The sequence below is a fragment of the Alligator sinensis genome, unplaced genomic scaffold (assembly GCF_000455745.1).
Source record: "Alligator sinensis unplaced genomic scaffold, ASM45574v1 scaffold2321_1, whole genome shotgun sequence".
Lineage (NCBI taxonomy): Eukaryota > Metazoa > Chordata > Crocodylia > Alligatoridae > Alligator > Alligator sinensis.
In genome coordinates, this window is record NW_005843700.1 from 20,677 (window position 1) to 43,414 (window position 22,738).

Consider the following 22,738-nt stretch of genomic DNA (forward strand, 5'->3'; position numbering starts at 1 on the left):
ACAGGTTGTGGAGCAGCTGGGAGATGTGATAAGGCCTATCAAGACAGTCACATGACTGCAAGAGGGCTCTTGGATTGGAGGAAGAGCCTGGGCAGCCTCAGTATAAGCCCAGGCCATCAGAACTGAACTACCACCGCGCACACGGGGTACAAGTCCTCAGCCAGACAATCGGAGATGCGTGCAATCGCTTGGAAAGTGTACTGGGGCTGTGGATTTAACATAGGAATCGTTGGTTCGGATCCTCAGCTCTAGGATATGTGGAGGCCAGAACACAAAGCCCAAGTGCCCCCTTTTTATTAAGCATCTACTTGGTCAGGTGTAGGAGGAAGGGACTGAACTGATGTTAGAAGCTGTGGGCCACTGCTTCAATTACAGAGGCAGACGGTCTTGCCTCTGGGCTGCCCATTGCTACTGCATTCCTACAACAGAGAAAATGAGAAGATGCTTGTATCTGCTGAGAGAGAGAGAAGCTTTAATTTAGCACTGACAGTTTATTTCTCTGCTGGTTCTTCTTTTAGGTGAGAAAAATGAAGAGCTGGAATCACAGTCTCAGGAAATCCTAGGGGCCAAGGATGATTTACACCAGGATTTACCACAAACCGAGGAAACAAGTTTTTTCCAAAACCCAGAAGCACCAGGAAATCTTAGTGTCACTCAGCAGGAGGGAGCACAGGCCCCACTGACTCCAGAGTTGGGGAGGAAAGTTGGCAACACTCAGGGGCAGGGAGCACATGCTCATAAATCCTCAGAGCTGGGAAAGGAAGGCAGATCCAGTCAGGAGAGCACTCAGAAACAGACCTCTGTTTCTGAACTGGTGAGGAAATTTAATACCATAGGACAGGGAGCAGAGACCCAGCGAGCCCCAAAGCAAGGAGACAAAGTTGATGTCAGCCAGAGACACAGGGTGCAGACCCAGCAAAAACCAGGACTTGGGGGGAAAAAGGTAGTGTCAGTCAGAGCCAGAGATCACAGACTCAACAAGCCCAACCATCTGGGCAGAATGGTGGTGCAAGTCAGATGCGGGGAGCAGACACCCACCCAGTCTCAACACCAATACAGAAGTGTGGAGTCACGCAGAGGCAGGAAGCACAGACCCAGCGAGACCAAGAGCCAGGATGTGTGAACCTTTCCCAAGGTATTTCTCCTTTAGACCTTCTCTCAGCATTCTCGATTCATGTGTTAATTCAATGTCTTTCTTTAAACAAGCTCCAGTGCAATAGTTCCAGGTCTGCTAATTCAGAAATGCTCATTCCAAAGAGAGAGTATTTATTTCCCACCTTATTTATTAATGCACTCAAGGGTATTTGATAGGCCTGTGTGAATCAGCAGCGATCCGATCTGGCTTTGGATCCAGCTGCTTTGGATGGCCACGATCCGATCCGATTCGGAGCTCAGGACCGGGTTTCCACCTCAATCCGGCCAAAGCTTCGGAGCTGCCTTGGAGATCCAGCCATGGGGTATAATGGGGAATCAATGAAATATCTATAACTTTGTTGTTTTTTGACTGATTTGGATGAAACCTGCAGGGATGGTAGCCTCTGATGAGAGCATGAAACCTGCCAAGTTTCAAGAAGATTGGTGTGAGGGCTTGGGGGGAACTGTGCCCCAAATTCTTGAAAGCCAAACTCATGTCACGGTTGTGTATTACAACACAGGGGGTCAGAAAGTGGTAGTGGATGGGTCAACATTGGCATGGCAGTGGAGTTCCCCAAGATTTGGTCCTTTACCAGTGACGTTCAATGTCTTCATCAGTGACTTGGATGAGAGTGTGAAGAGGAATCTGAAGATTCGATGCTGAGTCAGACAATCAGCGCTTTGGCCATAGACGCAGCTTTAAATGCTTTTTCTACATACCTGGAGGTACCAGCGTGACTTATGAATGCTGCAATGCTGGGGCGGATGTAGCGCCCCACAGCAGTGCGTGTGTTTGTGTGTGTGTGCGTGTGCGAGTGCGTGTGTGTGTGGGAGGGGGGCCCTCCATGTGCTTGGCGGTGAACCCGGGAGTGGACCAGAAGCACTTCTGGGTCCACCGGGGGGGCACGCTGGAGGGTCCCTCTGCACCCCCCTGGCTCAGCAGTTGGGCACGAGGGGGCCCCGGGGGCTCCCCCCACAGTTGCTGAGCTGGGGGGACATGGTGGGGGGGCGAGAGCGGGCCTGCGCGCTCCCCAGCAGACCTGGAAGTGGACTGGAAGTGCTTCTGGTGCTTCGTGAGCTTCCTGCTACCTAGAGGTATGTAGAAAAAAACATTTAAAGCTGTGTCTATGTCTGAATCTCCGAATCTTTCTGAATCTCTCTGAGTTGATACAGAGGGTTCTGATTCGATTTGGAGAGATTAAAGCGTTGGGCCAAATCGGGCCAAATCGCTGCTGAATCGAATCAGGGACTGAAGCTTTGCACAGCCCTAGTGGAGAAGCACCTGGCTGGGGTCATGTGACCCCAGCTCTCTTTTTTGCCCAGGGCAGGGGGTCGGACTCGATGATCTGTTGAGGTCCCTTCCCACCCTAGCATCTATGTATCTACACGTGACGGAGCACCTCTGGGGTCTGCCGCTTTAAGAGCCTGAAGAGGCTCCTGGCAGGTGTAGCCCAGCTCTGATGAGCAGCCATTTTAAGATTCAGGCAACCATTAGTTTTAATTCATCATTTCCTGTGTTATCTATTTTATTTATCTTTTCAACACCAATAGATTCTGGTAAGTACTCCTGTGATTTTTTTTTCCAGCTTTCCAATATTTGCCTTTTGGTCACATCAATATTCTTGAAAGGCCCCTAACTCTTATATTTTACTGAGGCTTTTCACCCTTCGTTCCAGCTTATGAAAGCATTTGATCTGTAGTTTTCATAGTTGTTTTCCACAATTGCTCCTGCAAAGATTGACTTGACTTTGCTTTTGTCTGACAGTGTCAGCACAGCTTATCAAGTGCTCTGCAATGAGACCAGCAGCTAAGGAGCTGGAGGAAAAACTGGGCAGCATTGCTATCCCACCAACCCTGGGGTAATTATTTTGAAAGCACCTAAAAGCAGGGGGCTAGACTGGAAGCATTTCTTCAGCCAGCATTGGAGCACAAATACTGAAATGCTGTAAACATTATGGTCACATACAGTACAAAACTCCTGGCTCATTTCTTGTCACAGGGAAACAGTGACTAGATTTTGGTTTTGCTAAGAGGTACTTACACCTTTCTTAGGAACACAGGCCACCAAATGCTTAAAGCAGGGGTGTCAGGCCTCTGGCTTGTGGGCCAGATTCAGCTTCAGAGCTGCTCTGTCTCACTCCCATGGGGTTTGAGGTATGACCAGTGGTATGCAGGGCCTTCCAAGGAATCTGTGGCCCTTGTAGACATGAGTCTTGATGGCAGACGGTTAAGTGAGGTCTGTGCAATATAGCCCTGGATCCAGCCCACTGGGAACCAGTCCAAATCCAACCTGGAGCTATGAGGACAGGGGCAGAGGCAATCTGAACTAGTGATCAGAGAGAGGTAGTTCACCATGTAAATCTGAAGTCACTCAGAAGACAAGGTAAATATATACCTTTATAGGCTAGGTAAATAAGACCTATACATGAGAGAGAGGACAAGCTTTGAGGAGGAGTCGGGGGATGTTGAAGCTCACTTAATCGGATTCTGTGCAAGGACGTGCAAAAAGCAGAGACTAAGGAGAAGAAAGAAAATAGAATACAGAAGAAAAGCAGGGGAAGTGGGGAGAGAGATAAAGATAAGGAAGAGAGCAGGGAGGGAGCAGTGGTCGGAGAAAGGAGCAAGCAAGCAGTCAACCCATAGGCACAGAGGAATCACAAAAGCTAATCCAGGTAATGAGATAAGCCTCCATAGTCCCTACTGAAACCACATATAACACAGTTGAGTTTGTGAATGATTTCTTGTTCTGCAATTTCCTGTTCAAATGTGTTTTTTCCTTTTTTTTCCCTTTTTTTGCCTGAGAGCAGCAATCCTGAGATTAGCACTGGAGTGTCCAGGGAGGTTGAAGTGTTCTGCCACAGGCTTTTGTGCCTTTCTGCAGCTGATGTCAGACTGGTGTTCATTCATTCTTACACACAGGGCATTTTTACACGCGTACCCAACTCAGCACCACTTTTAATTAGCGATCCACGCTAATGAAAAGCACTTGGTGCTGCATTGAGTGCAAATGCATAAGTGGCACAGCATGTGTCAGCACTGAGAAATGATGGCGGCGCACTTTGAACTAAAGCACACTCAACGTCGCCTGCCATTTCCTCAGCACTAATGCACGCTGCACCACTTATACACCTGACACAGCGCCAGGTGCATCAATTACGTGCTCCCGCAGACTGGATGAACCCAGTGCTTTGGAGCAGACTCATCGCATGTGTGTAAGTGCCCATCGAGATTGCCCTGTCTGTCTGACGTAGACAGCAGAGGGATGTTTTACACACATGATGGCATAGATGGCATTGGAAGAATTGCAGTTGAGTGTACCTTGGATGTTGTAGTCCTTGCTATTAGGACCATCTGTATTGATGTGGAGACGCAACAGGCATCATTTGGGTCCATTGCAAGGCGTAGTACCTTGGTGAGTAGCGGGGTTTATTAGCCTGTTGTTTGAGAGACCTCATTTGAGGTATGTAAGCCAGGACAGGTTTGTCCCTAGATGTTACCTTGAGTTGGTTATTTTTGTCTGGGAGTGGTTGGAGGTCTCAATGATGTGTATTAGGTGTTCAAGGTGGGCGCTGTAGGGGACAACCAAAAGGATTTTGTTGTCCTTCTCCCAGGGCTGGTATTGTATGTCTTTGTTAACATGAGTGGCTACAATTTGGGAGCTGTATTCTAAATATAAGAATCACAGTAGGGAGTCTACCAGAGGTGGGCCAGAGACAAGAGCTAGTGTCTATTAAATTGCAGGAGCAGAGTCCAACCAAGTCACAAGTCAAATCATGGTTCTGGGGTCAGCGGTTACCAATGCTAAGGAGTATTTCCAAAAACCTGGGGCATTTATACACATACCTTTTCATGCTGTGGTGTGCCAGAGATCCAGCATATTGGAGCAGACTTGATTAATTGAGTCTGGTCCACATGCGAGCTGACACCCCTGGTGATGCATCATGTGCATTTGTATAAATAAAAAAATGCACTTCAGCTCTGGGTAAATGGTAGTGGTATGCTTTTGAACTAAAATACCTTTGATGTGTTTTAGCCTTTTTCTCAGTACTGATGTGCGTTTTGCCATTCATACAAATGCGCACAATTCAGCACTCGGCGCTTCCAAAAGTACTCGGTGCTGCATCGTGCATACATCTAAAAATGGCCCCAGAGTCCAGGAGCAGAGCCAAACAAGGTTAGAGTCAAAGAACCAGAAGTACAGGATCAGAAAGGCTTTACAGCAAAGACCTTTGTTACCAGATTTAATAGTAGACTTTAGGTAGTGGCACTGAATTCATGAATGCTTGAACAAAAATAGTCCATACTCTGACAAGAGCATTTTTTGAGCACAGCAACTTGCAACTTTAAGCACATGATGAAGAACAATAGAAAAGCTTCACCTAAGCTAAAATACAGCCCAATAAGACGCAGTGACAACACAGGCAATTTAGTTGAACTTATAATGCAATATAATACACCAAAAAGACAACAGCAAGTCTTGCAATAAATCTTATGTACTCCTGAGAGCACAATGTCTCCTTACAGCCAGGTATTCAAAGGTTACGTCTACATGCGACATTTAATGCGCAGTATATAGATTGTACATTACAGAGTCGCAGCAAAAACCACACTATTAGGCTAATGCCCAGTCTTATTCATTTACTGCACATTAAGCATCATGAAAAAAGTGTGTGAATGTGCCAATGCATAGTAGGGCAGCCTACTGTGCATTTATTTAGTATTTTCTTTTGCAAGTACTAAATCGGATAATCAGATAATCCAACCAACATAGTACATAATCAGATAATCCAACCAACAGGGGACTGTAATCTGAATAAAATCTGAATATGAGCCGGTAATGTACTCTTGTGGTAAAAAAGACAAAAGCATACTGGGATGTATTAATAGGAGCATTGAGAAAAAACATGTGCATTAAAGCACTTTAGTTAATGTGCATTAAATCTAGTACCTCCATGGTGAGGTATTAGGAAAAAGCACATTAGCCTATTTTAACATGCGTTAACTAAAGAACACAGTTTTTTTAGCAATGCTTTAATGCAATTTAAAATAAGCTAATGAATATTAAAGCACATGTGTAGATGTGCCCATTAGGCCTATGCGAAGCGGCTAGTATTCACTTTGGATTTGGATTCAGCCGATTTGGGGGACAGTGATTTGATTCGGTGATTCGAATCACTGTCCCAAATCGATTCGGCCAAATCTGATTCGGAGATTTGGCTCACATATTCTGTAATTCTTGGATTATGAAAAGTAGTTGGCACTAAAAAGATAAATGAATTTAGTCTCAGAAAGCTTGTAATATTTTATATCCTGTTTCAAGCAGAAATCTGAATATTAGGGTTAGTTCCAAAATGAAATGAAAGTCAATTTCAGAGTCCCAGACTTTCTCATTAAATTGAAATTTTGAGTCCTGACCAGCCTTATTTCTGAAGAAATAAAGCTGGCTGAGTTCTCAAACTGTCCAGGTACACGGAGGCTGATGCCTTTGTAATGCAAGCACTTGTGAAATGTGCTTATGTTGAGGTTCTCAGTTCTCTCAAATAGCTCAGGTGTAGCTCAGTGCCTTGCAGAATCACAATATTAAATTTTACTCTAGCTCTGCACCAAACCATGTTGCCAGAATTGAAACTCATTACTAGGGCTGTGCAAAATGGGCCCTATTCGATTTGGATTAGACCAGAATTGGGGACAGTGATTTGATTTATTGATTCAGATCACTGTCCCCGATTTGATTCAGTCGAATCTGAAGATTCGATGCTGATTCAGAGAATCAGGGATTTGGCCATAGACACAGCTTTAAATGTTTTTTTTCTCCATACCTTGAGGTGATGATGAGGCAGATGGAGTGTCCCACAGGAGCGCCGGGTGGGGAGGGGGGAGCGGGGGCAAATGCTCCCCGATGGACCCTGAAGTGGACCAGAAGTAGTTCCAGTCCAATTCCAGGTCCACCAGGGAACACGCAGGGGCTCCTGCCACTGTGCCCCTGTCGGCGATCAGCCACCGGAGGACCCCAGGTTCCCTCCCAGACCCAGGAGGTACCAGTCACTGAGACCCTGCTCCCCAGCAGACCTGGAAGTGGACTGGAAGTGCTTCCACTCCACTTCCGCATCTGCTGCCAAGCATGCTGGGGAGCCCCCCATGCTCCCATGCGCCCCACGCTCCATCCACCCCAGCATCTCAGCATTCATGAGCCACCTGCTATCTTGGGGTATGTAGAAATACATTTAAACCTGCGTCCATGTCTGACTCGCTGAATCTTTCCAGATCTCTCTGAATCGGTTTGGAGGGATCCGTTTCAATTAAGAGAGGTTAAAGGGTCCTCTGATTTGATTCAGATTTGGAGATTTGGCCACCGAATTGGGCTGAAACTCCACCAAATCGAATCAGGTACCAATGCTTTGCACAGCCCTATTTACTAGCTGCCTGAATTTGAAACTTGCAACTTCAAATACCATCACATTATCAGTGGTGCTCTTAGGGCAGAAGCAGACATCACCAAATGAAGTGTGTCAACTGTGCACAGCTGATCCACTTCAGTGAGCACAACATGCATCTGTTGTCCCACCAAATGTTGCTCAGGGGCAATGGGTGACATTCTCCTGTGCTTGTGGGGCCTGATTCTGCACACCTGGGGAATTCCCATGCAGGATTGGTTCCTCAATCCTGGAGCAGCTTCCTGCCTTTCCCTTTTTACAAAGACACAAACCTGGAATCTCTGGGGTGCACGCAGAGAAAGTTAAGCAGTCCTTCTCAGGCCTTGAAGGCCTGATCCTGCATGGGAATTTCTGGGGTGTGCAGGATTGGGCCCCTCAAGCTCCCCGAACACCTGCCTAGTGTGGCCAGGGAGCATAGGCAGCTCAGGGCTGCCCACACTCGAGTACCGAAAATAAACAGACGTCTGCTGCTAAACAGCAGCACAAATTGATACCACCTTCATCATGGCCACACTTGTGGCATGACAGAGGCCTGGAAATCTGTTTGGTCTTTGTGCTGCCATAACATTTTTTATGGTGGCACAAAGGTGACAAAAGGTGATGCCTGTTCTTGCCATTGGGAGTATTGTGGCAATGGGACTGATGTGCCCATTGCCTTCCTTTATCCCTTTTCATAGGCGCTGGAGGGTGCACAAGTGCCGCTCACCTGAAGAGACTATGTTTTGCCAGTTCCAAGACTCCTCACCTGTCTTGCAAGAGGGAATCCAAAGCATTTGGGTTGTCTCTTCACATTGTTGACCTGGCTGAGCTCACGACACTGAGGCAGGTTCTTACTTGCTAGCCTGAATAATTAACAAATAATTTAAGATTCACAAATGACTTCCTGCTCCTCTGATGAAAAACTGTGTTTTCTTTTATATTACAGGTCTCCTGGTTCAGAAACAATGGCTACCAGTGAGATATCCTTGGAGATTCTACGCAGAAAACGACAGGAACTGATCAAAAGTATTCAAAGGGACTCAGCTAATATCTTAGATGAATCACTCGCCCAATGCCTTATCACAGAGGAGGAATATGACACCTTAATTAATACAGCAGATATAGAGACGCAAAGTAGGAAATTGGTCATTTTAATACAGAGAAAAGGGAAAGTGGTCTGTCAGAAATTTCTGAAGTCTTTAGAAAATGTTCTTCCAGAAGTTAATCAGGTGTTACAACCTCAAAATGGTAAGTTGTTTCAGTTTTGTTTTATTTTTGTGAAGGCAAAGTTATGGTTCAGATTTAAACTTATTACTCCCCCCAACACTTACAGGAACAAAGACATTACCAAAGAGATTGCTCTGTGTTATGTATAAGACAACAATTTACTGATCTATTCTGTGGACCCTATGTGTAGACTTTTACTCTTACCAACAGGATTCTTTTTGCCTGAGACCCTCTAAGGATTGACACGGCCCTTTTATCTGACTTGGTATCTAGTGAACTTTAATAGTAGCCCCTAACCACTATTACAGGTTTTCTCCCTATAATATGAGCTGGCAAGTGGCTCCTCTAGATGTTACAGCAGTGACCTTTGGTGGTACCGGCCTTGGGTCCTCCACTAGATGTATGGCATGTTTGCTTCTGACTTTCCAGCTATTCAAGCAGAAACCCATGGCTGCCCCTGCCTCCCTAGAGATACAGCACAAAATCACCCTTTTTCTTTGTTTGTCCATTACTTTTGTAACTTTCTCATCCCAAATTGTCCGGTCTTTAGGTTCCATACATTAACTTTTTAGATAAGGTGTTCCAACCGTACTGAGTTTTTGGTTTTCTTTCCTTATAGGGAAACTCTTGTATCTGGTTCACCCACCATACCAATCACAGCACTTATTTTTTCCACTGCCTCATAAGGCACTTTGTACAATTGTATTGCTTAGTTCCAGGAAGGGCTAGACTCAGTTTACCTGCTACACTTACCGGTACAATAGAAATAGACACAAAAATCCACACCTTTAGCTGGTGGAGGTAAGTATTTCATTGATTTCAGTAGATGTGGAAGAAGCCTTATAAGTGTTTCATAAATCTCTCAAACCAATAGGCAATTTCAACATAAAAGAAATGTTTGTGAAATGACCCTGGAAGCAGCTAGATTTTCCACCTCTCCATTAAATCATAGGTGTCAAGCATATGGTCTGTAGGCTAGATCTGTCCTTTGGAGCCCTGCCATCTGGCCCTTGATGCTGCCCATGGACCTAAGCAGATTCACACAGTGCTGCACATCCTGGATCAGCGCTGTGGGAACTGCCCAGGATTCATGTCACATGTGGTGCCTGCTCTGGCCATGCTGGGACTGCACAGCACTGGTGGGTGCATATACATTTGTTGTGTATCCCAGAGCATCAAGAACAGGTGCTGCATGTGGCATAGTCCAGCCGTGGGCATGTAGTGTGGATTGCAGCAGGGGTCCCAAACCCGCTGTGGCAGGTGCTGGATCTGGTATGTTGGGGGAAGGAGAAGAGGAAAGGGAGGGGGTCTGTGGTCCCCATCTGGCCGGTGGACTGGCCAAATGATGCATCCAGCCTGTGGGGCTGGATGAGTTTTACAATGCTGCATTAAATAATGCTTGGCCTTAGAGATGTCTATGTCAACAGCACATCAGTCTGTTTAGGAAAGTTAAATCCCAGTGCATTGATAAATTTTCATTCAATGATATACAGTGTCCTGTGTATCCTAACAGTTGCTCCTGAAGTGTGCTTCAAAACCTCATGCTTTTCATTAAAGGGGAAGATGTTTTAACTTTTTTGTTTGTAACAATGGCTGGAAGTATGAATGTGCTGCATGGCTTTCCTGATTTCCTAGCCATGGAATATGTTTTCTCAAGATGCCCTAGAGTTCACTATTTTTGCTCAAATCAGGCTATCCATTTTTGAAAATATGGAGGAGAGGATCATGCAGAATCCAAGTGAAGCTATCTGAAGAACAGTGTTCAGCCAAATTGTGAAGAACTGGAGCACAGGTGGTCTGACGTAGCGGGTGGGCCACTAGGAGAGGGCTAGAGATAGGAGCTGGGGGACCCAGAGCCATACAGGGGGCATGAGCATCTGTAATTATAGCACATCGGAGCGGACTCAATTAATGAGTCTGTTTGTGCATGGTAATTACTGCTGTCCAGCAGACTCTAGCATCATGTCTAGCAGCACCCCCAAGCTGAAATGTGGCAATAGGGGTGCTTTAACTAGGGATTGTTGCCCCTGCCGGCATTTTTCAGCATGGGGACACTGATGCACATGATGCTTTGGGCATTTTAGAGTGGCTCTTGGAGCTGCTTTAAGTAAAGCGCCCTCCCCTGCCCCCCCTCCCAGATCACGTGTATAAACACCTCTTAACAGTAGCCAGGATGGGGTGGGGCCGTTAGTTAAAGTCTCTGTCAGGTTTGGCAAACTGGGCATTTAGTCCTGACTAAGCTGCCACCGACACAAGCCTCAGATAGAGTTAGCATGTTGGGGCACAAAACACAACAATAATGCTCCAAAACCCCCCATCTGGATTCACCGCCATGTGTTTTGATGTCCCCTGGTTCACAGAGTAATGGAACCTGGTGTGGGACTGTTTGTCAAAGACAACCCAATATACATCACCACAGTTTACTGGAAACAGACTGGAGAACATGGATAGAAACTGGGCTAGTGAGAATCCAGTGTAGAGAGCGCCATCTTGGAGCTCCAAACTCCAGTATTTCAGTATGTGACACAGGCTTGGGTTATATTACAAATTGTTGCTGGAAGAGCTGTTTGGCCAGCAGTATGAAAAAATTATACCCCTTAGCAAAACAAGTCCATGCCAGAATAATCACCGCTATAACACAGCTCTGTCCACACAAGATGGCTTCAGCTGTTTTAGCTTGTACTATCAGGGACCTGGAGTAGCTATGCTGTCAGAAAAAAAGTTCACGCTTCATTACCAATACAGGGCACTGCTGACAGCTATCTTGGCACAGCTGTAGTGGCAGAGATCTGAGAATTAACCCCTGTGCCAGTTAAAGGAGTTCAGAGACAAGAATGATACTGCCTCCATCAGAGTTTCTATGAGAAGTTTCATAGAGCAGTGAACCAGCTGTGCTAGGCAATCCAGTGCTCTACTAACGTGTAGGAACTGTGCATTGGGCAGCAGAGGCAGTACTTACCTCTACCTCATCGAGCAAGCACACCCAACAGAGGAAGTGATTACAGGGGATAAGTCTGTATTTAATATAAGCATCTGGTTTTCTTGATAGATGGATTAAATCAAGAATCAGAGGATCCACAAACCCCTGCAGTACAAGGGAAAGAAGTCTTGTGCCCAGGACTGACATTAGATGCTCACCGAGTCCAAGAGCCAAAAGAGACAGGCTGTGCCAGAGGTATTTCCTCTCCTGACTGCTTTTCACCATGGAATTTAAGCCTTACTTAAGAGTTGGGAGATGCCAGGAGTGACCGGTCCCTGTGTAAGAGATGAAGGGCTGAGGGTGACAGTGAGCAGGAGGGAGGCAGACTTTACCAGGCATAGAACTCATGGGAACAGCAGTACTGGGCAGCGTGAGCAAAGACACTGCCTGTTGCTCATTCCCACTGTGGCCTTTGTAAAGTAAACAGGATCATGCCAACAATGTATCTGCATCTTCTTACCAATTTCTTCACTTAATGGAAACAAGACAGCAAGTCCCCAGAAACTGGCTAACCACGGAGGGTAACAAGCAGTCGCATTCAACCTTAGTTCTTGCCTCAGTTTAAGATAACAAGAGTAAAACTGGGGCAAGGAAAAGACAGAAAAAAAATCTCTCACTGTCTGCAGTGAATAACAGCTAAACTATACTGATTGAGTCACAGATGGGTCCAGCTATGCCTATTGCTCCACATGACTGAGGGTAGGAGGTGGGCACCTAGGAGGGCACTGTAGCTAGATACAGTGGGACTGAGGGTAGGAGGTGGCCACCTAGGAGGGCACAGTTTACAGCCCTGTAAACTGGCTGTAACCACACTTGTTGGTTAGTTAGAGCTTCTACTGCTTCTACTCGCACTTTACAATCCCCCTAATATTGTAAAATCAACATTAAAACATCAACATTTATACCTGAAAACTTATTCCACTCCACAGCCCTGTTTACATTGCCTCCTCGTCCTGCAGAGAGACAGAAAGCACGCCAGTACCTCGAGTCAAAGTTAGAAATGTCAAAGTCAAGAAAGAAGAAGCTCCAGATGTCTGATGTTCTGGAGATCAGTTCAGAAAGCATAGGAGACTGGACTCCTCAGACACTGAAGGATTTGCTTTGGTTTTTCCTGAGGAACATCATGGTTCTGCATGGAGGGGCCAGAAGTTCAGGCCTGCTGCACAACATACTTGATGATCAAGAGAGAAGGGTGGACAATGAGGATATTGGTGATGACATTTTTGCCTGTAGTGACATTGACCCTGACCTATCTGTGAACCCCCTGGACCTGATCTGTGCCATCCTCCATTGCTCAGATGCTTTCCTTCAGCAGGAGATCCTGTCCAAAATGTCCACGTGCCAGTTTGCCCTCCCTCTGCTGCTTACTGCCCTCAAGACCCCTGAGTGCACCCTCCTGCTTTGGTCCATGAGGAGTATTGTGAAGAAGTGGACACCACAGCCCCTGGCAGAGAAAAGGGGGTTCAGAGAGGAGAAGCTGGTGCTCGCTAAAATGCCAACCATTTCCTTTGTGCGGCTGGGGCGCTGCAGCCTCTCCAAATCTAGACTCCTCAATGAGGTTCTCAGCCCCAGCCAGCAGCACAACAATTTCTTTGTCCACAAGGACATGGTGTCTGGGAATGTCCCTTGGACACTGGCAGATGGGTTGGTGGAGATATCCTGGTATTTCCCTGGGGTGCGGAAGACTTCGGATCTTTTCCCAGAGCCTGTTGCAGTTGCAAACCTGCGGGGAGACATCAAATCATTTCCACTGCAGTTTTGCTTTTTAACAAGGGTCTCCTCAGCAGTGTTCATTATTACTGACAGTGTGAGCCAGGCAGAATATGAGTTTCTATTATCTCTGCAGGGATCAACAGCTGACTATTACTTCATCCTCACCTGCCGGGATGGGAATACCCAGGAAACAGTGGAATCACTAAGACGGCTAACCCCAGTGCTGAAACTCAACAGAACACACCTCCTAGTGAGACAGAGAAATATCAGCGAGGTAGATTTTGTGAGAAAAATACAGTCAAATATGAGAAACCTAATGAAGGCTTCTCACAAGAAAATGAGCATCACGGATATGGCTGCTGCAGCACGCGAACTTGGAATTCGGGTGGACGAAGACTTGGGGGCATGTCAGGTGGGGAAAAAATGGTCAAAAGGCATTACCATGGAAATAAGAGATGTGGCAAAGTACAAAAGGGAAGTGCTGAGGCTTCAAGGAGACTTGTGGAAAAGGTTGGCTAAAGTGGAAAAAGAGGTGTGCCGAATGAGAGAACAAGGGGACACCCCACCTGAGAAATATAGATCCCAGCTGAGAGCAGAGCAGTCTAAGTTACGTAGAGAACAACACAATTATGAGCTTACTCCTGGTGTGATTAAATTTATTACTGCTTTACGACAGCTCCCTGCAGTGGAGAAACACTACTTCCTGAAATGGCTGAAGTTTCAGCTGGATGACATTGCTAGAGGGCATCTCTCTGGGCTACGGGCACAATATAAGGAGAAACGTAAACGTGGAGGGGGTGCTCCACAGCAGCTAAAGGAGCTAGATAAATTAATTTCAGCCAGTTCCCTAGGGATGGAGCATTTCATGAGAGAGCTGGGGCAGGCCTATGAGGCTGAATACTCAATGGTGAAGGAAAGAAAAAAGGCAGAAAGCCAAAGGCAGTTCACCCACCTTGCAGGCATTGCAGCTGATTTGATGCTGGAAGGGTTTCCTCTGGAGCTTATCGATGGAGATGCCTCCAACATCCCGCTGCAGTGGGTGACAGATGTGCTGACTCAACTCCACACCAAGCTGGGGGGAAGGTCCCGGATGCTGGTGCTAACAGTGCTGAGGGTACAGAGCACAGGGAAATCCACCCTGCTCAACACCATGTTTGGCCTGCAGTTTGCCGTGAGCAGTGGCCGATGCACGCGGGGAGCCTTCATGTTGCTTATTAAAATTAGGGAGGACTTTAAACAGAAGCTGGGCTGTGATTTCATTCTGGTGATTGACACAGAAGACTTGAAAGCCCCTGAACTGGCCAAGCTGGAGGACAGCTATGAACATGACAATGAGCTGGCTACCCTGGTGATTGGGTTGAGTAATATCACCATTGTGAACATGGCCATGGAGAATGCCACCGAGATGAAGGATGTTCTGCAAATTGCAGTCCACTCCTTTCTTAGGATGGAGCAAATTGGGATAAAACCCAACTGCCAGTTTGTGCATCAGAATGTCAGTGATGTGTCTGCCCATGACCAAAACATGAGAGAGAGGAAAAACCTGCTGGAGCAACTGAATGAAATGACTAAAGCTGCAACAAGGATGGAAAACTTAAAAAAGCAATTGAAATTTTCAGACATTATGGACTATGATGCAGAGAAACACAACTGGTACATCCCTGGGCTGTGGCATGGAGATCCCCCCATGGCTTCTGTGAACATAGCATACAGCGAGCGTTTGAGCGAGCTGAAGAAATATTTGTTTGAGTTCATGAGCAAACAGCCTAAAACAAGACATGTCAAAGACATTCCCCAGCTTATTGAATGGATGAAGAGTCTGTGGAATGCTGTGAAACACGAGAACTTCATCTTCAGCTTCAGAAACAGCCTCGTGGCTGAAGCCTATAGCGAGCTGTCCAAAAAGTATGGAGAGTGGGAATGGGACTTCCGCAAGGCCATGCACCTCTGGGTGTCTGAAAAGGAAACTTACATCCCAAATCAGCCACCAGATGTGCTAGACGCCAGTGTCTAACCCAGACTTCAGAGCGAGACACAGGAGAAGCTGAGGCAGGAAGCAGATAAAATCTTGCATAGTTTGGAACTTTATTTTGAAAGTGGGGTACCAAATCTGCACCTGATTGTGAAGTACCGGGAAGATTTTATCAGGAGTGTACAAGGTCTCAGAACTGACCTGCAGCATTACTCGTTCAGCAAGTGCCAAGAAGCAGTTCGAATTGCCAAAGGCCAACACAGGATAGATGCCGTTCTATTAGAGTACAATAAAAAGGTTGGCAAGAAAGTTGATAGTCTGCTGCAGCACTGCATGAAAAGCCAAGGCAAGCTAACCAGTAATGCACTTGATGAAGAATTTGAAAAAACGTGGAGGGAAATTTTGTCAGAGTTATTACTTATTCCTTTACATAAACGTAACATATATGAAGAAATGGAGATGCGTCTGAGAAAAGATGTAGAAAACAAAGGGAGCGCAGTACAGCAGATATTAGGAGGGGCCCAGAGATTGTCTGCTTACAATATGGGATCTTTCAAAATGAGACATGAATACATAGATTTAACAGAGAACAAAAATTGGACACAAGCCATCTTCTCACGTCGGAAGGAACGGATTCCACCAGAATGTTTTCATAAGGTAGATGCTATGGCGAAATCCTTAGTGGATAAATGCAAGAACTATATTGCACAAAAGGTCAGTTCCAAAGCTGATTATGATGAAACTTATTGCAGGGAGCTGTTGCGTATGATTAATGAGCACCTTCACCATATTAATGATCAATACAGAAGAACTAGTGCACGCTTTGAAATTGAACTGAAACTTCACGTTCTAGGGGAGGCAGCTCAAGCGTTCCAGAAGATGCATGAAAACTTCATTAGAGAAAATGACCCTCAGCACCGCCTGGAGAAGCTGAAGCCTCACTACCTCTCCACATTCAAAGATCTTTACTTCAAGAGAGATGGAGGTCAAAAGAGGGCCAGGAATTTCTGCACCCAGTGCTTGAGACCTGCACTGGAGGACTATGTGAACAAGAGGCTTGGGACAGAAATTGTGGATGATTTTCTGCACAGTGAACAGTCAACTGAGTACAACAACTGGACTTTTTTCCAATTTTGTGTCCTGAAGAAGCTGTTGAAAAAGAACAATTTTGACAGCTATGTGAGCTACATAATGAATTACATGGATTTTGTCAAAACCTGGATACAAAAGAAGTTGTTAACTCATTACAGAAAGTAGGCAAGGCTTAAAGACTTGGAGGAAAGGATTTTGTCTGCAATTATCAAGAAAGTCAGTGATGTTCTGAACAACTCCACAGGTGGGGAGACTGAAACAGTCTCTGCCTTTTTACACTGCTTCTGTGAGGCACTGCAGCAGGACCTTGTCATTCCCAAGGAGAGTTTTGAAGCGATACTTTTTAAAAACAAAGAAAGTGCAGGTAATTTTTCAGATTTTCTACTGAAATGTATTCCTGATCTCAAAAGAGAAATCTTAGTCAGCTTTGAAAAGCAGGAGTTGAAGTCAAAACTCTCCAGACTTCCAGTGAGACCCCAGGATGAAATATTTAAACGAGTGTTTGGCTGCGGGAAACAGTGTCCATTCTGCAAAATTCCCTGTGAGGGAGGAGGCAAACACCACAGCGAGCACTTTGCATCCATCCATCGCCCCAAAGGTTTAGGAAAGTGCCACTGGGATGAAACAAAGTTACTTAACTATGACATATGCTCCTCTGCTGTGGTTTCCCGCCACAGGTTTAGATGTGCAGAAACAAATGGAGAATTTCATCCCTATAAAGATTATCGCCAGATTTTTCCAGATTGGCGTATCCAGCCAGATCCCAGCATTAATGCTTCTGATTACTGGAAGTTTTTAAGGAGTTCAATCAGCAGTTTGCTAAGGAATATAATGCTTGCCCTGCTGATCTCCCAGAGGACTGGTATAAAATAACAAAACAGGAGGCACTGCAGAGCCTTCATGAAAGCTTTAATGAGAAGCCGGAAGAGGCTGAGTAAATTCCTTATAAGAGACAGTTACAATATGACATCTTCTTTTGATGTGGCAATCTGCTATTTTCCAAAAAATTAAATTTCATACTCTTTCAATCAAAGATTTTGAAGCATTTACAAAGAGACCTGTAAAGAGCCAGGTGTCCTATGATTAGAAATGGATTGACATGGGAAAGAGAGAAAGTAAAACATGTCTTCTACATAGAGGCAAGGATCCAGAGGCAAGGTTACCTTCTTCCCTAAGCTCTCCTGAACTTTTTCAGACCCTACTTTTACAGACTGAGAAAGAGGCACACTCTTTAACCTGAGAAGCATGATTAAGCCATATTGTACTTAATCCACCCTACCTTGTAATGCAAGCTTCTGCTCCTTATTCATCATTTTTGTAGTGGCTGAATATGTTTGCTTCTGCAAAGAAGGGGAAGAGGGTGATTATTATGTAATGGCCCTTTTGCTCATTTCTTTCCCTCCCATAAAAACTGAGAATCGATGCTGAGACTTCATTCTGAGGAAAAGCCTGAGCTCAGAGTCCCTGTTACAAGTCAGGGAATGACTGATACAGTCAAACAAATTGGAACTTCCACCACCAGACAGTGGCTAAAGGGCCCAGGGTCATAACCCAGATGGAGAGGGAGCAGAAAGGGAGGGTAGGGCTTCCCTGAGTGCCCAGAAGCAGGATAAGTCATGGCACATGAAGCAGATAACAGCTGGGTGGCATTTTAATTGACACAGAGTTCCACATGGGTTTCTCTCACCTTTTCTGTATATTCTAATATAATACAAGGGAGGCCACCAGCGCTGGCCTGGCTCCCCCCAGCCCCTCGATCCCCACTGTCATGATGGCGCTGTCCCCGCTGTCCCCCTCTGCCTCCAAGGAGCAGGGACACAGTGGGGGAGCAAGGCCAGTGGTGCTGGCCTCGCCCCTCTGCTCCGGCCCTTCAGTCCCCTCTGTCATGTCGGTGCTTTCCCCGCCATCCTCCCGCAGGGCTGGAGTTGAGGGGGGCAAGGATAGCAGCGCTGGCCTCACCCCCCTCCCTAGCTCTGCTCCTTGGAGGCAGAGGGGGATGGAGGGGGAGGTGGCACATTCTCTTCAACTTAACCCTGATCCTTTCTCCAGTGATTTTGATCACTTCCTTTCTTAGGGTCTTTCCAATGGGAAAATTGCCTCCTCTCCCCAGCCCTTAAGGGAAGAAAAAGGGACATCTATCAGAGTTGGTGACAAATGTGATGGAAAGGTCATTTACAGGCTACAAAAAGGAATATTATCTTGGCAGAGATGGGAAAGACTAAGTGGCCCCCAGAACTGAATGGCTTCCTAGGCAGAAAAGCACATCAGAGAGAATCAAAGAGCATTGCTTAAATTATGAACAAACTGGGTATATGGGATGAGGAAGAGGGTTTTTTTCCAATGGGTCATCACTTTTCTCTGCAAATGGGGAGCATAAATGGGTTAACAGGTAATCATTGCACATGATCAATATTGTCTACCTCTGCCTGCCTGTGCCTGTGTGCTTCTCCCTCTCAGATTTCCATTTCCCAGCATTTCATGAGTGTTTTCACTGACATTTGAAAGCATTTCTGTCATGTAGCTTGTTGTAAACTATCAGTAGCTTAAGTTATTTCAGTTCCTAATAGGTGTTAGAATAAATGTGCTGGCTATAGCTAAAAGTACCATCAAGTTCTGAGCGCTGGATTAAACTGGTGTTTGGAAATCATAGTCTGCGTGGGTGCCTTTGCTGTTAATGGGAAATGCACACGCACCACACTGACCTTGTTCCCTCCATGAGCGCAAACAAACACAAAACCCTGTTCATCCGGTTTATCTCTGCACTCAGCAAACACTGGATTTACTGTCTCTAAACCTTACGCACCCATGCACCAAACAGATCTTAAATTGGCCTGTAACACTTTTTTGTTGTACAGCAATTAGTTCTGCCAGCTCCGTGTGATAGCCTGTAGAATTGTCCTTGAGAAAGATGTGAACCAGCATTGCTTCAAATGTGCCACCTCGATAAAATGCGTTGTGGAAACCTGTTGTTTGTTGACCTCACGGGGATCAGTGCCTTATCACCAAGAGTGCTACTGTGAAATAGCTACACAAGGTAAAACAGTATTTCAGCACTTCCTTTAATCAGCTTGGAAGCCAGAACACCAAGAGAAATCTCCTTGGCAGTGTGTGAGTCTCTAGACAGCAGGCAGTTAAATTGCACCAGGGACTCTGGAATTGGAAGTAAAAATGCTACTGAGAGGGTGCAGGAAGACCAACCTTTCTATACCAATCTTCTCCAAAAATTGCATCTTCTTCCCTGGAACTGCCTGCATTTGACTGTTCAGCTGTATGTTACCAAACCCAGGAAAATATTATCATGCAGTAGTGGAAGCTGGGGTGTGTGAGCAACTTAGTAGGAGCCCCACAATTGCACCCCCACCCTGTGGATTCCACACCTTGGCAGCAGAAGCAGTCCCATGAAACTGCTTCTAGCAGCAACATCTGGTGCACAGACACAATGCTAATGGTGGAGGACATGAAGCCATTGTAGCTGCGGCAGAAGCAGCCAGGGACAGTTTCTGAGGGTCCAGCATAGGCAAGGCACCCAGGCCACATACAGACAAGCATGGCTATGCGGTATGTAGCACTGCAGACACATCTGTGGCACCACATACTGCACATAAAGCTGTTTTCCTTGCTGCAGCAGTGCAGGAGGGGGGAGGGGGGCAGGGATTGACTGCAGGAGATCCTGGGGTCAAAAAAGCCTGCACAAAAAGGTGGAGTAGTACGCATGGGGGCAGCATGCACTGGCCAAAACCAGAGCCTGGCTGGCTCCAAGTGGCAGGATCACTGCTGCTCCAGCCCCAGGAGACCCCCAGGGCCCCAGGTAAGGCTGTTGGGCTGGTTCCAGCCTCCCCTACCTCACCCAGGGTAACCTACCAAGTGCCAGAGGGCACGTGGCACAGGCATTCCCTGGGAACAAGTAGCAGCAACACAAGGTGTGCCACTGCTTCCTGCCCCCAGGGAAACAAATGTCCACACTCATTTGGATGTGGCCCCAGGGCACATCTACACCTGCAGGCATGTGTGCTTGCAGCAGCTCAAATAGCAGCGGCTCAAATTTCTGCCAGAAATGTATACCTCAGCACATGTGCCTGGACATGCACTTTGGTGTGAGGCAAATTGTGCTGCTTGGAGCAAAGTGACCCTGCCCAGCTCCTCCTGGATCTTCAGTCAGGAGGAGCTGGAAGCTAGGCCAGCATTTGTGTTTCCACATGGGGCTGCCAGCACTCCAGGGGGGAGCTGCATGTGGCAGCATGGAGCCACCTGGCCTAACGGCGTGCAACCCCCGTGACTCCTGGTCTACCATTTTGAAGCGTGGGGATGCTGATACACAAGAAGCTCCAGCTGCTTTAATTAGAACAGCTCTCAGAGCCACCCAATTAAAATGCCCTAACACCACTCCCAAAACCCGTGTATAAATGCCCTACGTGGCTCTGCATTCATGATTCTTCTTTGTATGCCTTATGTCAGAGGTGTGTCCTGGGGCTGTTTTTACAGCTGAGGAAGTTGGAAAACTGTAGACAACCTATGCCGGGGCTATCCAACTTGTGAGTGGCTGGGGGGGATGTACACAGGCCATGCAGATCCCCCCAGGCCAGCGGTGGGGTCAGGAAGGAGAAACTGACTGTTGCATGGGAGCTGGCTCATATCAGGACACAACTTCAAACATCGAGCCTCAGCCTGCCTCAAGTGGCTGCTCTTCCCAGTCTGCCATTTCTCCAGCTGACCAGCCGGACTCAGCACAGGTAGCCAGAAACTTCTGTCTTGGGCTAGCCATCCTCTGGAGCAGCTGGCCAGGTTCAGCTGAAACTTCAGTCCCTCTCATATAAACCCCTGACTACAAGACGTAGTGTCTGGGTGAAGGGGTCAACCCTTACCCAGATGGCCTCACTGTTCCTTATGGCTGGTGCCTCTGCCTGCGCTCCACTTGCTTTCCTGGCTACCTCACACACCTTACCTTCTGACTCCGCACTCTGTCTGAACCTTCTGTAGCAGAAAGCCCACTTTTCCTCTTGCCTGCATTTGCTCTCCCCTCTTTGGATATGTTTCTCTTTTTCTACCTTTTCTTCCTTCCTCTCTCTTTCACTTTAAGATAAGGAATTGTGTTTTAAAATTTGTGTGTGTGCATTTTGTATCTCCCCTTGTATTTTGGTATTTTTATCTATTTGTGTGCCATGGCATTTGTAGCTTATATTTTATACTCCTCACCTTTCAACTTTCAACTAAATGTGTTTTAGTTTCATAAGTAAGTTATACATTGTAACAATGTTAACAAGGGCAGGAATCAAACTGCCCTTCCCTGTATCAGGCTGGCCCCTGAAAGAGCGAGTGAACCAGTGATTGAATGTGTAACGTGATTGAATGTGTAACAGAGTAGCAGACAGCTATTAACACCTGGAAGCTGCAGATCAACCAAGGGAAGAATTCAATAGAAGACAATGTAACAACCGGGAAATCTCTAAACCTCACTGATCAAGGGCTAGAAGCCCTGGCCTGAGTTAATCAACGCCAGGGACCAACTTTTGGGCTGAGTATCTCCAGATCAACCGCTCCCAGAGGGGAAGTCCCACGAGGGTCAACGACCCCTGGATTGGGCAAACCTGAAAACTGGGGAGTCACCAAAGTCTGCCAGGGACAGATAAAAGGCAGTGAAAAGTGACCCTCAGTGGCGCCCTCTTGATCTCCAACTCGACCAGACCTGTCCAGCCAGAAGGACCAGTCGGCAACCCCCTTCTGGAGGATAACACCACGCTGAAAGAAGCCTCGACTGGCCATCGACGGCAGACTCCAGCGCTTGTAGGATAGGTATACCTGACTGTAGCTTGCTACTGTGTGTGTGTGTGTATGTGTGTGCATGTGTGTGTGGGGACCAGCCCCAAGGTTTATGATTTAATTCATTACAGTGTTTCAATCCGCCTAATAAACTAGAATTTTAAGGATCCCGAGCTGGACATTTGTAGCCAACACTTCAGCTTCTGGACTCATTTTATCCCTAGATCCTGTTGCCTGCTTGATCCCTAGATCCTGCTGTCTGCTTGATCTCCTGGCTCATCCTCTGATTCTGCACTTTGTCTAATCCTCCTGCTCTGTGACGTGCCTTGTTTGCCTACTGACCCCTTGGCCTCCTGACCCATCTATATCTGGATTCTGCTCACTCCTCCTGACCCATCTGCCCCTTGAGCCCTGAGTGACCCCTAGACCTGGCTGCCCACAACCCAACAT

General features: G+C 46.6%; 1 protein-coding gene across 1 annotated transcript; it reads left to right on the top strand.

Moving 5' to 3' along the window:
* The first annotated feature begins 1,113 nt into the window (after nucleotides 1–1,113).
* LOC102374296 (interferon-induced very large GTPase 1-like) lies at nucleotides 1,114–18,896 on the top strand. The gene is given in 6 exon segments (XM_025195676.1): nucleotides 1,114–1,135; nucleotides 2,900–2,993; nucleotides 8,494–8,795; nucleotides 11,824–11,949; nucleotides 12,684–17,327; nucleotides 17,330–18,896. Coding segments are annotated over 5 exon segments (5,277 nt in total). The 5' UTR covers nucleotides 1,114–1,135; nucleotides 2,900–2,928; the 3' UTR covers nucleotides 17,470–18,896.
* The last annotated feature ends 3,842 nt before the right edge of the window (nucleotides 18,897–22,738 follow it).